This window comes from Chanodichthys erythropterus, chromosome 3 (genome assembly GCF_024489055.1).
Source record: "Chanodichthys erythropterus isolate Z2021 chromosome 3, ASM2448905v1, whole genome shotgun sequence".
Taxonomy (NCBI): domain Eukaryota; kingdom Metazoa; phylum Chordata; class Actinopteri; order Cypriniformes; family Xenocyprididae; genus Chanodichthys; species Chanodichthys erythropterus.
In genome coordinates this window covers 59820531-59836296 of record NC_090223.1, presented here as the reverse complement: position 1 = coordinate 59836296, position 15766 = coordinate 59820531, and the positions used below count along the sequence as shown (strand labels likewise).

At 38.1% G+C, this 15766-nt stretch overlaps 1 protein-coding gene and 1 pseudogene across 10 annotated transcripts; one reads left to right on the top strand and one right to left on the bottom strand.

Moving 5' to 3' along the window:
- LOC137005151 (uncharacterized) overlaps positions 1-15766 on the bottom strand; it is a 1346463-nt pseudogene that overhangs the window by 1296579 nt on the left and 34118 nt on the right.
- Positions 7797-13207, top strand: LOC137006463 (zinc finger protein 85-like). 10 transcript variants are annotated; one of them, XM_067367276.1, is made up of 4 exons: positions 7806-7863; positions 10141-10320; positions 10402-10649; positions 10902-13207. In XM_067367276.1, exons 1-4 carry the CDS (start codon positions 7806-7808, stop codon positions 11811-11813), a joined length of 1398 nt encoding a protein of 465 aa, XP_067223377.1. In that variant the 3' UTR covers positions 11814-13207. The 10 variants fall into 10 exon arrangements, with proteins under 10 accessions (XP_067223428.1, XP_067223377.1, XP_067223361.1 ...); XM_067367327.1 differs by having other exon boundaries at positions 7797-7863; positions 10141-10908; positions 10993-13207; XM_067367260.1 differs by having other exon boundaries at positions 10141-11054; positions 11139-13207.

The following is a 15766-nucleotide window of genomic DNA, read 5'->3' as shown; positions in this document are numbered from 1 at the left end:
TGTCTTTTTCTCACACGACCTCTGTAAAAATTCCAGAGCAAATTACCTACTGTTTTTCGTCAAACTCGGCGGTCCTCAGAGAAATCTAATCTCGTCCGAATGCGAATGTCTGTGATTTTCGAAAATGTTTTTTCCAAAACGCTTTTTCTTGTGTGTTTTGGTCAACGTGAACTACCGTACAATCTCTCGCTATCGCGCCGGTATTCAAGTTTCTGCTTTTTGCGCACCGATAATGGATGTAGATGTGTTTGGTACACTGGGAAGAGTGTCGCATCACTTTCTTTTTCGCCGCCATCTTGCCATTGATCGGTCATATGACCATACGCAATCCACACATTCTGAACACGTGATCTTCTGAAATGCCCACATGTAAAACACAGACACTCCTACCTCGGTAATAAACATGGAGATGTTAGTCCCGTCCGAATCCGTACATAAAATCACAGACGTAAGTTGATAAGAATTGTTACTCAAACGTCGTTTTGGAAAACTAGAATAGGGCTATAAACACCCTCAAATCCCCTCAGTCTGTTGACAGCAATGAAATGAGCTTTAAGACATCAGCATAATAAATGAGGTGAAAACAGGAACTATTTACATGAAATAAAGAGTGTGAGATAATCTGCTGATGATCTGAATGTCTTGCTGAATGATTGTTGATAGTCTGAGGATCATCAATACTTTATTCTGAGTGTTTGCTGTTAGAAAATGATTATTGGAGTCACGATATGTGAGAAAAGACTATAAACTGCTCTAGTGAAAGACACTACTGTTATTTCTCACAATATGACATTAATAATACAAAAACTAACACACACTCACCATCAACCACTAAAGATGAATAACTACAGCAATATAATATATATGAACTGAGTTTGATTTTTCTAATAAATACATTGATTGCAGTAGTGAAATTAGATCAGATGAGACAATGATCACAAAACCATTAAAAATAAAGAGCAGCACAAATGTAGAGTTGTTGTTATAATACAGAATCATCTCATATCTAAGATATCAATGCAGTGTTCAGTATTAAACTCATAAGGTTCACAGTTTGTCCAGTATAGGCTACATGTAGATTAGAGAGGAAGAATTAAAGTGTGAACTCAATGTAAATGAAATACACTAAAATGAGTTTTCAGAAATGTAAACCAGAATGAGAGTCTGAGGAGTAAAAGGTTTCCTCAGATGAACTGCATTAAGTGAAGATTATAGAGATTTTTAGCTTAAGATGATTTAAGTTTGATCTGCTTTGTATCGTCATGACCAATAAAAAAGTGTTTTTATTATTATGACCGCCTCCTGTGAGACTTTCCTTAAACTCAGTTTATATGATTTTCTCATACATCGTGACTCCAATCAGGGGCGTACGGGACACCCCCGCAGCCCCCGCGGTGCGTGGGGGCCCCCACCCTATGATGGGCCCCCATCGCAGATTCACTTATTTACTACATAGCCTTTGATTTTTTTTAGAACTGAACTCAATTGACTAAAGATTAAAATAAAGCATCCAACTGAAGCCCAAAAATGCAAGCAGAAGATCATAGAAAATAGTGCTAAATTACCACAAAAGGGGGAAAAATTTATCATTGTTGTTTCCATCGCCATTTGTAGGTAGCCAACAGCAAGCTTTGATGCTCTATGTTAGCCTGTTAGCGGACGTGAGCTGAGACAAATAAATATGTGTTAAGTCTATGCTGAGACGTTGTTGTTGTTATTATTGTTGTTGTTGTTATTATTATTATTGTATATTGTCCAAACGTATTTACCCCATCGCCAGCTCTGCTCAGCTACCGGAATGTCTGAAGTTATTTTCTAAATGTAGCTATCCAATAAGTCTAGAGTTTCTTTATTCTTATACTTCAAATTTAGTTTAGGCCTATATCATTTGATGCACCGATCGAAAATTTGTGGCCGAAACAGCAATTTTACGCGCTTATCTAAAAGGGAACCTTGTATTGGCCTATACCTAAATTTGTGTCTAATTTAGACCAACTAAAATATATTGTTAGACCAAAAATATCTTAGCAATTAATTAAGTAACAAAGACATGTATTTAAGAAATTTAATAAAAGCAGAAAGACGTCTAGGCCTATTGCTTATTCAAAGGCCGCGGAAACATGGGTTCGTTTGTTACGCAATCCATTCCACACCCGACGTTTTGGTTTTCTTCCTAATTATTAAATATAGACAATTGGTTGATGAAACATTGATTGAAATTAAGATACAATTTCTACTAAACAAAATTCACTTTAAAGAAAGATTTACTATAAAACACAACTTAATGAAGTGGTCAAACTGTCTGACCCGCTGCATGTCTCTCGACATTGCGCATCCGTCATGCTAGGCTATTCACTTTTCATAATAGGTGAAATTTTTAAAAATACTATAAGGCTATAGCTCAATATTTAAATATAAATATTAAGCTAAATTGGCTACATTTTTATCCCTCTGGCCCAAGAACACGCCGGCACGTTCTGATGGATTTTTTTCCTCATGACAGCTGAAACAACTTAAAATAGACTACAAATGGTCTACTTTTATTTGTGAACGCTAACAATAACAACAAAACCTTGTATTTTTGTAAAATAAAATAAATACAAAACAGGGTGCGCTTTCAGCTGTCTCTCTGCGAGAATCTTTCTGAAACGTCTCAAAAATTAACTTAAACTCAGCGAATAATTGTAGCTAAATGAAAGAAACATCTCCATTCGATAAGAAATTTGTAGGTCTGTGTAAAATAAGAGGCGATCTATCCGCTGGAATGTGTTGTTTTTTAAATTATGGCCGGTGCTCGTTGCTGCTGTTATCAGTTCTCTTGGCGCTTGTGCACATGAGCTCTTGATGTACAATCACTGAACACCTTTGGTTTTAATAAGAAAAAAAATAAAATAATAATAATAAATATACATATATATATATATATATATATATATATATATATGTATATGTATATATGTATATATATATATATATATATATATATGTATATATATATATATGTATATATATATATATATGTATATATATATATATATGTATATATATATATATATGTATATATATATATATATACACACACACACACACACCTCCATTTCTAGTGATGGTAGTCAGTGCTGTAGTGTGCGGGCACCCTCCCCCCTATATCCCCATTGTGCTGTCCTATCAAATAAAGGCTTTTTTTAAGAAAAAAAAAACAAACACAAAAAAGGCGCTAGTTTTCAGACGCTTCACACTGTACCTAAAGTGGGTAAAGATGAAAAGGAAATATTTAAGTGGAGCCCAAAAAAGGCAAAATAAGCTGCAGAGCATAGAAAAGAGTGCCAAATTAACGAAAATAACGACACTGTTATTTCCATCACCCGTAGACAGCCCCGCAGCTCTTGACGTGCTAGGTAAGTGTTACCGTTAGCAGAACTGTGCCTTTAGCTAAGCAGAAAAATACATAAAATCAAATGTGTACCTAGTCTTAAGGCTTGGTCTTTGCTAAGATTTTATTAATTTATTTACTTATTTTATTATTATTATTATTTATTTTTTTATTTTTTTGCACCAACTACTAATTTCGCCCTGTAGTTACACGACCGGCCGCCAGCACAGCTAGTAATGTTCAGCTCCCGGACTATCTGAGACAGGCCCCTGCAACCCTGCCTAGCAGCAGTGACACCAGCTTAGAATCACTGTCGAAAAACAGCAGCGCTCTCAATCTTGCAAACCCTGATACTGAGTCTGAGGATGTCAACTTCAAACTGCTTCCAACTGGTTGTTCAAAATCAACATACACTACTCCCCCAGTATCACCAGTCCCACAAAGCAGCGACCCCTGTCCCAGCCACACTACCAGCAATAACACTTGCATTTCAGTATCTGCTCCAGAAGAACCCAGCCCGCAGTATCCATCGGACAGGGCAAATTACCCAGTGGATATCTCTGATGATGACATTAAACGATGCATTCTTAAGAAACGGCCCGTGCCAGCCAGAGGGTCCATTTCCCCGTGATATAAAGGGTAGATGTTTCTCCGAAGAATTTTACAACAGAACGTCTAAAAAGGGTGGTAAAATTCCTCGCAGATGGCTTTGTTACTCGCCCAAAATGGATCGGGTTTACCGCGAGCCATGCTGGCTTTTTGGAGAGCGAAGGTCTGCGTGTCATAGTCTGTCTTGGACTGTTGGTATAAATGACTGGCAGGGGCTTTCTCTGAAAATAAAAGAGCATGAGCTTACCCGTTCACACTTGTCTGCATGTGTGATATACGATACATGGAAAAGGAACCTTACCGTTGATGCCCAAATGTCATCCGCATATGCGCAAGAGGTCAGTTATTGGACTGAGGTTCTCACTAGAATTGTGGATGTGACACTCACACTTGCATCTAGTAACGCAGCGTTTCGTGGTCATCGGGATAAAATTGGTGAATCAAACAATGGATTTTTTTGGTCGCTTATAGAACTTCTTGCGAGATATGACCCGATATTACAAAGGCTGCTAGAGAGTAAAAGCAGGGTAAACTATTTGAGTCCTCGCATTCAAAATGAAATCATTGATATGCTTGCTCAAAAAGTAAAAGGCCAAATTGTAAAAGAGATAAAAGATGCTGACTTTTACTCTCTTATAATGGACACAACACAAGACATCTCCAAAGTCGATCAGCTGAGCCAAGTGCTCAGATATGTCACCATCCTTAAGGATCACAATGAAACACCAACAGAGGTCAAAATTAACGAGAGCTTTTTGGGCTCCCTTGCAGTACATGACCACGGTGCTTTGGGGATAGAAAATGAAATAGTGAAGCTTTTAGAGTCTGAAAGCATATCTATACACAAGTGCCAAGGTCAGGGATATTACGGTGCAAGCGCAATGAGTGGAGCATATTCTGGTGTTCAGAAACGCATTCTAGCAAGGGAGCTGAGTGCAATTTACATCCACTGCGCTTCCCATAACCTGAATCTTGTTCTCAACGACACCTGCCAGAATGTGACAGAGGTGCGTGGATATTATGACACCGTACAAAAGCTTTATGTCTTCTTTAGTGGGAGCATAAAGAGGTGGGAACTGTTAGAGGGACATCTCTCTAATTCATCTGGCCAGCGCACTTTGAAGCGTCTATGGCCAACGCACTGGGCATCCAGAAATGACGCTACTGAATCTTTGCGATTTCGTTATGCGAATATTTTACAAGCGCTCAGTAAAATCATTCTTCTCTCTAAGAAACCCGATGAGCGTGCAGAAGCTATGGGTTTGAAAAAAGCAATGGAGAAGTTCGAGTTTGTCCTCATGACAGTAATGCAGGGCAAAATTTTGGAGACTGTAAACGTTGCCTCATGTGCCCTCCAAGATAAAAACATGGACATCATGCATTAAGACACACTGACCAAACTAAGAGAGGAGTTTGAGAGCGTATATGCTACAGCAGAAGCACTGGCGGAATCGTGGGGCATTGGGTCTTCATTTACTCAGAAGCGCGCGAGGCGCATTAAAACGCACTTTGATGAATTGTGTGAAGACCAGCGTCTGCAAAACGCCAAAGAGTACTTTAGGGTGTCAGTTTTTTGTGCAACAATCGACACATGTACAGGGCAGAATCATCCACACACTCTGGTCCACTTCTGTGCTTCTCTGACAACGATCTATTTCAAATGGCAAACGCTTTAGTGGTTCAGTACACTGACAACTTGTCATCAGAATTTGCCATGCAGTTCCTATCGTTCAGAAATGCACAGAAGCCCGCAATACAGGAGATTGAGCATGGCTCTATTGCAGATCTTGCGCAGCTGTTATTTATTAGACACCACTCTATCCTGCCCAGGTTGTTTCAAGTTGTTTCTAACTTTGCCTGTAACGGTTGCAACTGCTGAAAGATCATTCTCGAAATTGAAAGTGATCAAGACATTTCTCCGGAGCACAATGTCACAAGAAAGACTGTCCAGTTTAGCTCTTCTGACTATTGAGAATGCCCATGCTTGTAACATCGACATTAAAGCTGCAGTGAAAGACTTTGCGCATCATAAAGCTCAGAGAGCGCAAAGGATTCTGTAGAGTGTTTGCTTTTTTGTGTGTGGTAGTCAGTTGATAAAAAGAATAAACAAGTTAATCCTCAAAAGTTTTTATATTAAGATGTATATAAAGTTAGTTTTTCTCAAAATACAGCATATAGCTGATATATAGAATAGAGCATAGCATAGGTAGGCCTATAACTGATAGAGTTGTTCCTTTAAAGTATGTTTTTCTCAGTTCTTTTACTATCATTTTTTTTTTTTTTTTACTGCGAGGCATGAAATTTTCTTGTATAATTTATTTTCTTCAATTAGCGATGCTTATAGGCCAGTGTTTAAACTGAGATGTGTTGGCCATTACATTTACTATATTGAGCATAGGCTACTGTTGTTAAATAAAATATGTACCTTGGGGGCTATAACGGATGTTTGTGAATTATTGCTGTGAAGGATCCTCCTGCTATTTCTAAAATCGGAGCAGTGGCACTTTTGCCTCCACGTTCGTAAATTAGCCTAAATATATATTCCTGCCTGGATTTTAGTCTGCAATATCAAAATCACTAAACATTATATAGCATATTGATGGCTAGCCAGGCCCGTTCAATATATCCAATAGACATCACTGCTTGTGGGAGGGGCCCCATCTCATTCTTTGCGGGGGGGCCTCATAGACTTGCGGTACGCTACTGACTCCAATAATCAGTTTCTAACAGCAAACACTCAGAATAAAGTGAGATGATGTGAATGTCTTGTTGAATGAGTGTTGATAGTCTGAGGATCATCAGTATTAACAGAGAAACTGCTGAAAACACTCTTTATTTCATGTCAATAGTTCCTGTTTTCACCTCATTTATTATGCTGATGTCTTCAGATCTGCTGTAAATTGACACTTAAAGCTCATTTCATTGCTGTAAATAGACTCAGGGGATTTCTTGGTTATAGATATGTTTATTTCTGTCTTCATGCCATGAATGTTTTTCTTACAGTTTTTTTACTACTTTTCTAGACATATGTCACTATTTTAATGAAGAAACCGAATAAAGTTAGAATTAGCATCAGTTGCTTTATGATAGACAGATATAAATGATTAATGCATTTAGTTTATGGGTGAAATACAAAAAGGGGTTAATATAGCAAAAAAAGGCATTTTCAGGCATATTTAGAACAAGAATCATTTGACAACATTCAAACACTGTATTGAAGGATCACAGTGAAGCACAAAATACTCTTTGTCATTTTAAATCTTTATTCTTTGCCACTTCCCTTCAAACCACTAGCTTTCACTCATTTGTCACCAAGAAGTTTTTAATAATTTAAAATATAATGAAATTTAGTATGATCTCTTACTCTTTTATATACTTTTATTAAATACTGGTCAAAATGAATGTTGTTTCATTTTTACATAAATATATCTGTTACACTAAATGATAAAGGGACATTAAAACATTTGGTTTTCACAAAAGTAATTTGAAACATTAAAATAGACACTTGCATTTAATGGGGTTTCTATTTAAATTTGCTTTTGTACATTAAATTTGATTTCTGGTCTTTAAATCTATAAAAACAAACACAGTAACATATTTTTGATTTGGGCAGATCAGCTCCTCCAACCAATCTGTAGTTCAGTCAGTGAAGCTCCGCCCACTACAGGTCACTATCAGTGAAGCTCCTCCCACAGCAGTCACATCATCAGTGAAGCTCCTCCCACATCAGTTCATCAATAAATGCAGAATTATTCCCATCAGATGAGCATCAGGAAGAAGAAGAGCTGAAAACTGCAAAGACTGAGTTGAGGACCGAGAGAACATGAGTGATCCAGAACCCTGCAGAATGAAACACACTGAAGATACTGAAGAACAAAGAGGTTGGTGTTTATTCTTCATCCATTCATGATGCTGGACAACATTCATGTTCTTCCACATTTAGATAAACTATCAAATACATAACTGAACTTTTAATGACAACATTCATGTTAGAAAGATTCAAACACTTCTGCATATTTAGATATGCAGTTAAACTATGAAATTATACATAATGTTCTTTTCTAGATCAGTAAAGGGATGTTTCAACTTCATACTGATTGTCAACATCAGATCAAACTAAATATTTACGTATTTTCCATTTGTTTCATATCTGGTTCACTATTTCCAGGAGTGTTACCAGAATTTATGCATTTTCAATACAGTTTACAACACTGTTATTTTTTAGGAATAAACTGTAACACCAAAATGTATGAAATAAATGAACTTTCCAGAATGGCTGACAGGGTTGTGAGTGTAACTTGAGCAAAATCTCTTCTTACAGTAACTTTGGTAACAGAGTTGATGAATGCAGTCATTAATTTTTGTAAAAACTGAGAAAATGGATTGAGATTATTTTCTTGTCCTCCCATCATGCTGTAGAAAAGAGCCCAGATAATGTCACTTCCTGGTGTCACAGTTTTAAGAAATCATCTGGTTTTGAAAGGAGAAAAATCATGTCAGAAGTAACAGGGTTGAGTGAATCATGTAGGAGATAAATGTGATAATAACACATTTAAAGATGCAGTCAGTCTAGACTTTGAGCATGTGAACTTTCTACACTCTAAAAACTAATTCAGGGGACCTTTAGTCATGACTTAAATGTATATATTGTTTTGAAATAAAAAATCAAGTTCTGAAATGCTGTTAAACTTTTTACTTGTAATTGTTATTTTATTTAGCTTGGATGACACATAAATTATGCCTATTGAATCAATATACTATCATGACTTGTCATAGTTTAACATTTTCAGTTAATCAAAAATGTATTTAATTTTAAGTTCTGTTAATGTAAAATACAATCTGATGGTGTGTAAACATGTTTCATTGTTTTGAGTTGTATGAACACTTCTTTTAATTTAGACGTGAAACTCGGCTGGGATTTATATTTCCCATCATGCTTTGCCAATGGCAGAGTGAGAGTTAATGCTAATTACGTGTTATATAATGTTTTTTGCACAAGCTTAATGGTAAGGGAGATTTAGCAGTAATTAGTGTTTTGTTATGCTAATTTAGAAGAGTTTCTGTTAATGTGGGTTTTCATGGTGACAAGCAGTGCTTGGTAAGTTCATGTTTCTTAGAAATGCGTTTTATTGTGTCTAAAATGTTTCTTAAAACATTATGTTGGATCAACTTAAATAGTTGCATTCATGTTACTTAGAAATGTGTTTTTTTTGTGGCAAAAAAAACGTCTTCACATTTCTTAAAACATTATGTTGGATCAACTCAAAATATTGCTTTGAATTAATGTAATTCTCCCAATTAGCTTAAGTTAAAAATTCTAGTGGAAAACGTTAACATATTTTTTTGTTGAACCAATGTTTTATTTTTTAGAGTGTACAGACACAGTAACCATCAAGATATGACGTGATATATTTTTAGAAACATAAATAACAAATAATAATCACTACAAAATTTGAAAATATACAATCTACTCCACTTTACTGCAAACTTCACTTGATCTTGTGTTTCCAGTGTCTTACATTCACATGTGCATGAAAGGAAGTCAGTGGAAGGAAAAGTCTACTGTGAACGGCCCTTAATAATTACACAGTTTTAGGAAAATAAATTAAATATCAAAATATGGCTGTTAATATTACATTAGATCATTTTGTCATTGATTAAAAATATTTCAAAGCAGTGTTTTCTTTATTTTCTTAATATTATTTATAAATTATTAAGAATTATTTAAGGGAAGGTGGCAGAGCAGCTATTTGGGAAATTCTGTACCCAGAAGACCTCCATTCAGTGCTGATTGTCTTAATTCAGTAAATCTTGATGTAAAAACATTTGAAATTGGAGTCAGATTAAACGAGCAGATAAAGTAAAAAAAAAAAAAAAGTTCTAAGATTAAGTGAACTTCACAGGAGCGCTGAAAAGATGTACACTCATTATACCTTCACCAGACCACTGGATTCTGTCATTGGAACGACAGCTGGTCCTTTACGAGTGGAAGATTAATGTTAAAGTTTCAGGGACATATGCAACTGATTTATGCAAATGCATCAAAATGATCGTAATGTTTTGTAGCAGTTGTCTATCACAACAAGTCTCAATTTTATGACCTTTAACTTCATATTTCTCTCTTTAAAATGAAATTACTTTTTTCTCTTTCATTTCAGAGCTAATAGACGTGAAGGAGGAGAGTGAAGAACTGAGTGAAGTGGAGCAGAAACATCATGACAAACCTGGAGAAAAACCTTCGAGTCGCTTAAAGACTAAAAATACATTTTTAAAGAAAAGAAGAGCAAATAAATCTACAACCTGCACTCAGTGTGGAAAGAGTTTCTCAACCAAACAAAGTCTTGATGTTCACATGAGAGTTCATACAGGAGAGAAGCCATTCACATGTGATCAGTGTGGGAAGAGTTTCAGTCAATCAGCAAACCTTAAAGCACACATGAGGATCCACACAGGAGAGAGACCGTTCACATGTGATCAATGTGACAAAACATTTATTAGGTCATCAGACCTGAAGTCACACCAGACAGTCCATACAAAGGAGAAGCCACATTCATGTTCTGTGTGTGGAAAGAGTTTTTTACTGCTGTGTAGTTTACAAAAACATGAGAAAATTCATACTGGTGTGAGAGAGTATGTGTGCTTTGAGTGTGAGAAAACTTTTACTACAGTAAAAACTTTAAAACAGCACCAGAGAATTCACACTGGAGAAAAACCTTACAAGTGTTCACAGTGTGACAAGAGATTTAGTCAGTTATCAAATCTAAAAACACATGAGATGATCCACACTGGAGAAAAACCTTACAAGTGTTCACATTGTGACAACAGATTTAGTCAGTTAGCACATATGAAAACACATGAGATGATCCACACTGGAGAAAAACCTTACAAGTGTTCACAGTGTGACAAGAGATTCAATAAGTCATCAGCTCTGAAAAGACATGAGAAGATCCACACTGGAGAAAAACCTTACAATTGTTCACACTGTGACAAGAGATTCACTCAGTCAGTAAATCTGAAAACACACGAGAGGATCCACACTGGAGAAAAACCTCACATGTGTTCACAGTGTGGCATGAGATTCAATATGTCATCATCTCTGAAAACACATGAGATGATCCACACTGGAGAAAAACCTTACAAGTGTTCACAGTGTGACAAGAGATTCAATATGTCATCATCTCTGAAAACACATGAGATGATCCACACTGAAGAAAAACCTTTCAAGTGTTCACACTGTGACAAGAGATTCACTCAGTCAGTAAATCTGAAGACACATGAGAAGATCCACACTGGAGAAAAACCTTTCAAGTGTTCACACTGTGACAAGAGATTCACTCAGTCAGTAAATCTGAAAACACACAAGAGGATCCACACTGGAGAAAAACCTTACAAGTGTTCACAGTGTGGCATGAGATTCAGTGATTCATCATATCTGAAAACACATGAGAGGATCCACACTGGAGAAAAACATTACAAGTGTTCACACTGTGACAAGAGATTCAATCAGTCATCAACTCTGAAACGGCATGAGAAGATCCACACTGGAGAAAAACCTTACAAGTGTTCACAGTGTGACAAGAGATTCAGTCGGTCATCAAATCTGAAAACACATGAGAGGATCCACACTGGAGAAAAACCTTACAAGTGTTCACACTGTGACAAGAGATTCAATAAGTCATCATCTCTGAAAACACACAAGAGGATCCACAGCAGACAGAAGCCGCACACGTGTGATCAGTGTGGAAAGAGTTTCACTATTAAAATTCACCTGAAGATACACATGAAGATCCATGCAGTGGAGAAACCACATCACCACAGTGTGAAATCATGATAAGTAGTTCATTTTTATGTGCTGAACAAAAAAATCTCTTTTGTGTAAGTTAGCCACAGCCAAATCTCTCCTCTCCAGCTATAGTTGGCACCATGGGTGACAAGTTTTATTTATTTATATTTTTTTGCAGTTACTAAACATATTTTTGTACCTGCATCAGCAAATTATTCACAAAAATTTTAAGCAAACAAGTTTAACCCTTTAACGACCCAGTGGTCCGTTAGTGGGACTGATAAGAGTGTTATAAGGTTAAACAAGTTGTTTTTTTAAATGAGGAGTATACCATCTAACTAATCTTTTATTATGCTCGCAGTGCGTCGGTTAAATGAATTGCGATATTTAATAATAAAAGTAGCATAATAATTACAATAATCCGCTATACGCCACTGTGAAGGGATAAACGGTGTTCAGGCAGCAAATGTCCCATTGACGACATGATGTCTGGTAATAGTATAGAAAATGTTTTATTGCGCATGTGTCGAACTCGGTGATCCACGTGCATCTGTGGTTTAGTATACTTTGAAAGATGCACGGACACGACTGCACGTGAGACACGTCCAGGTGCGGAGAGTGAAGTATACCCGGGGCTTGATGGCGCGCTGTCTTTCCGTGCTCACGGGCAAAGAATTATCTTTGAAAGGCTTGCACACTCAACTGTGCGCGAGATGGGGCAGAACGTGGGAAATGACATATACCCGGGCCTTAAGCACTCCAAATTGTAGTGGACTGGAGCTGACATCTGACTTTGGGAAAAATACCCCCAATGTCCCCCATGTTATTATGTCTTGGCATGGAGTTTAACTGTTGCTGGTTGATGTGAGAGGCATTCTGGGATACCTGGCTGTCTCAAGTCCCCTCTCGACGCATCCTCGATAAAACTCGGATCATAAACACATCCGGGGATTTGAACTGTACTTGGCTAGATGTGAACTTTGAATTGGATCAGTACTCGGGCAGCAGCTGATGACGTTTCAAAAACAGGCAAGAACGCATATTAAAAAATGGATAACTAATGAATTAATGAGGCATTTATAAAACACTTTACTATGTACTACTGTACACTGTAAGTGCTTCACAATCACATCAGGGGTCGCTCCTCATCCACAACCTGGATAATTCAACAGCAGACACAGAGCAACAGCACCAAGATCAAATCTGTGGTTTATTGATAAAGAAAGAGCCTATTTGAAAATTTTATCTGACGTTGTCGGAGTTGTGAGATCCAGATGATCACTGGGCGTTCAGCGCTCATGTACACCGCCGAGAGCAGCCTTACCTCGGCTAGTCCTTCTGATGATTGCCGCTGACTCTGATGACTCTGTAGTGGTTAAACATTAGATATAATTCATCTTTTGTAACAGGCAATCTTTGGTCTCATTAATCTATAATTTGTTCCCTGGAAAATCGTTTTGGCTGAGGGTAAAGTTTCATAACTTTATATATTTAGGCTATTTAACTTTACTGTTGTAGTCTATTAGAGCGTTGACTTTGAACGTTTGACTGAACCTTTTGCTTTAATGTTTATTGTAGCTTCTTATACATGTAAATGTACCTTTTGCTTATATTTTTATAATGGCTGTTATTTATCATTAAAACTGACATTTAACAAAATGAGACAGAGTTGTGTTTTATGATTGCAAACTATATGCACATATTGACTGAACCACATATGTTTAATATTTTAAAAATGTAAATGAAAAGAGGAAGTTTTATAGTTCTGGTTTATACCATTCTGGTGTTTAGTTTGTTTGGTTGTAAATATACATGTAGTGACGATAATCATTGACTGCGTTGCCTGAACCACATGCATGAGTATTAATATTTTAATTATATTGTTGCCTAAAATATACATACAGAGATAACTGGCATGGCCAGAATAGCAAATGTCAAGTGTCCCCAACTAAGCAAACCAAAGGTGACAGCAGCAAGGAATCCAAACTCCAACAGGTGATATAATTGAGAAAAAACCTTGGGAGAAACCAGGCTTAGTCGGGAGGCCAGTTCTCCTCTGGCAAAAAGTGCTTTGTTACGATTCAGGTAACTATCATAAGTCCGATAGGATTGCAACATTTAAAGTATTTAATCCAGTTCCATCCAGTTGAGGATCGTATTCATCACACCGTTATGGACAGTTTGTTGAGGAACTGTGCCACTGGCTGTCGTGTCGATGAGGCCTTCACAAAGGATGATCTAGTTGACTCAATCTCTGCTGATAGTTCAGGGCTGCGTTGTGTTTGTGTCCAGGTGCAGGTCCTCGATCTCACCTGAAAACGGCCTGGATCTAGTTGACTAAAACCTAATGGATAAAGAGAGAGACTAATATTAACGTAGATGCCATTCGTCTTCTGATGTAAGGAGTACATCTGGTGTTAGAGGAAGTGTTCCCGGTTCCGGCTGACCTAATATATGCAGCCTAATAATCCTTTAATGGATTGGAAATATAAATTGATAATGTGTTATTGTCACAGAGATGAACTCCATGGTTCCCTCCTCTGACCATCGGAGGGAGCCATCACCCGAATACTAACACTCACACTTGCACTGCATTTCCCACAAGCCCATACCTTGGACTGATTGCACCGCCAGCTGTAACCCATAACCCTGGACTATAAAAGACTGTCTTACACCTTTGTACATCGCAAAGTCTTGTTTTGCCTAGGTGAACATTTCTGAGCGTTATTTTCCTGTTTGATTGCCTGTTGCTGACTACCTCTGACCCTGTTTGACCAAGCCTGTACGACCACTCTGTTTATAATAAAAGCATGCAAATGGATCCCAGCCTAAGTGATGATTCATTACAGAAGACTTCGCCAAACCCAGATCCAGCTGCTTTCTCTCACCTGTGTGACAACATGTCTGCCCAGGCCAGTCAGCTGGCTGCTCTCTAGCACCAGCTCAACTGTCTCACTAATCTCACGGAGGAACTGGTGAAAGCGCTCCAGGGCTTGCAGCTCACCGCTCCCGCAGCGTCTCCACCGCCCGCCGCCATTGCACACGTGGCAGGGAGGCTGCCCACGACTAATCCCCGCCTCTCTCTGCCTGAAAACAACCTGCCTTGTTTAGTACTGATGCCGGTAAGATCGCTCTAATTAGTTTATTGTTTACGGGGAGAGCATTTGACTAGATTACAGCAGTGTGGGGAGACGATGGATCTGCTTTTCCCTCGTATGAGTTTTTTTTTTACAGAAGTTCAGAGAGGTGTTCGATCATCCCGGTGACGGCAAGGGGGCCTCATATAACTTACTCAGGGACGGAAGACGGCGGCCGAATATGCTCTGGCTTTTCATACACTTGCAGCACAGACCAACTGGGTGAATGACACACTCAAAGTATGTTTCAGAAGGGGACTGTCTCATGAGTTACAGACTGAATTAGCCTGCCGAGATGAGGGGAAGAGTCTGGACAAATTTATCAAACTCACTATCCATATCGATAACTTTATCCGTGCCCGTAAAGCTGTTCCCAAACGCAGCCCCCGTGCTCCTCCAGCGGCTGATCTAGAGACCACTGAACCAATGCAAATCAACACTTACCATCTGTCTGAGGAGGAGAGAGGTCGCCACATAGCTCATCGTCTGTGTCTGTATTGTGGCAACCCAGGTCATATGAGAAACTGCCCGGTGTGTCCTCGCCCTGAAAGCCCCCATCCAGTGAGTGATTCAAAATCCCACTATTGCTCAGATATGTGTGCTTCTGTACCCATCAAACTAGTGTTTAACGACGTTCATCTTGAGACCTCTTCATTACTGGACTCCGGGCTGCGAGAACCTTCATATTCCAGAGCTATGTTGATCAGCAGAAAATCCCATTAATTGAAAGTCTCTCTTCTCTCACAGTGGAAGCTATAGATGAGCGGCCACTGGGCTCAGGAAGTATTAATCCCATCACTCAACCTTTAACCATGCAGATCAGCATCTTTCACACAGAGCGCATCCAATTCCATGTCCTGCCCA

Bases quoted from the DNA above. Each gene is read 5' to 3' on its own strand.
- LOC137006463 (XM_067367251.1), top strand. From the start codon at position 7,806: ATGAGTGATCCAGAACCCTGCAGAATGAAACACACTGAAGATACTGAA. The intron at 7,864-10,140 runs GTTGGTGTTTAT...CTTTCATTTCAG, and splicing joins AGATACTGAAGAACAAAGAG to AGCTAATAGACGTGAAGGAG.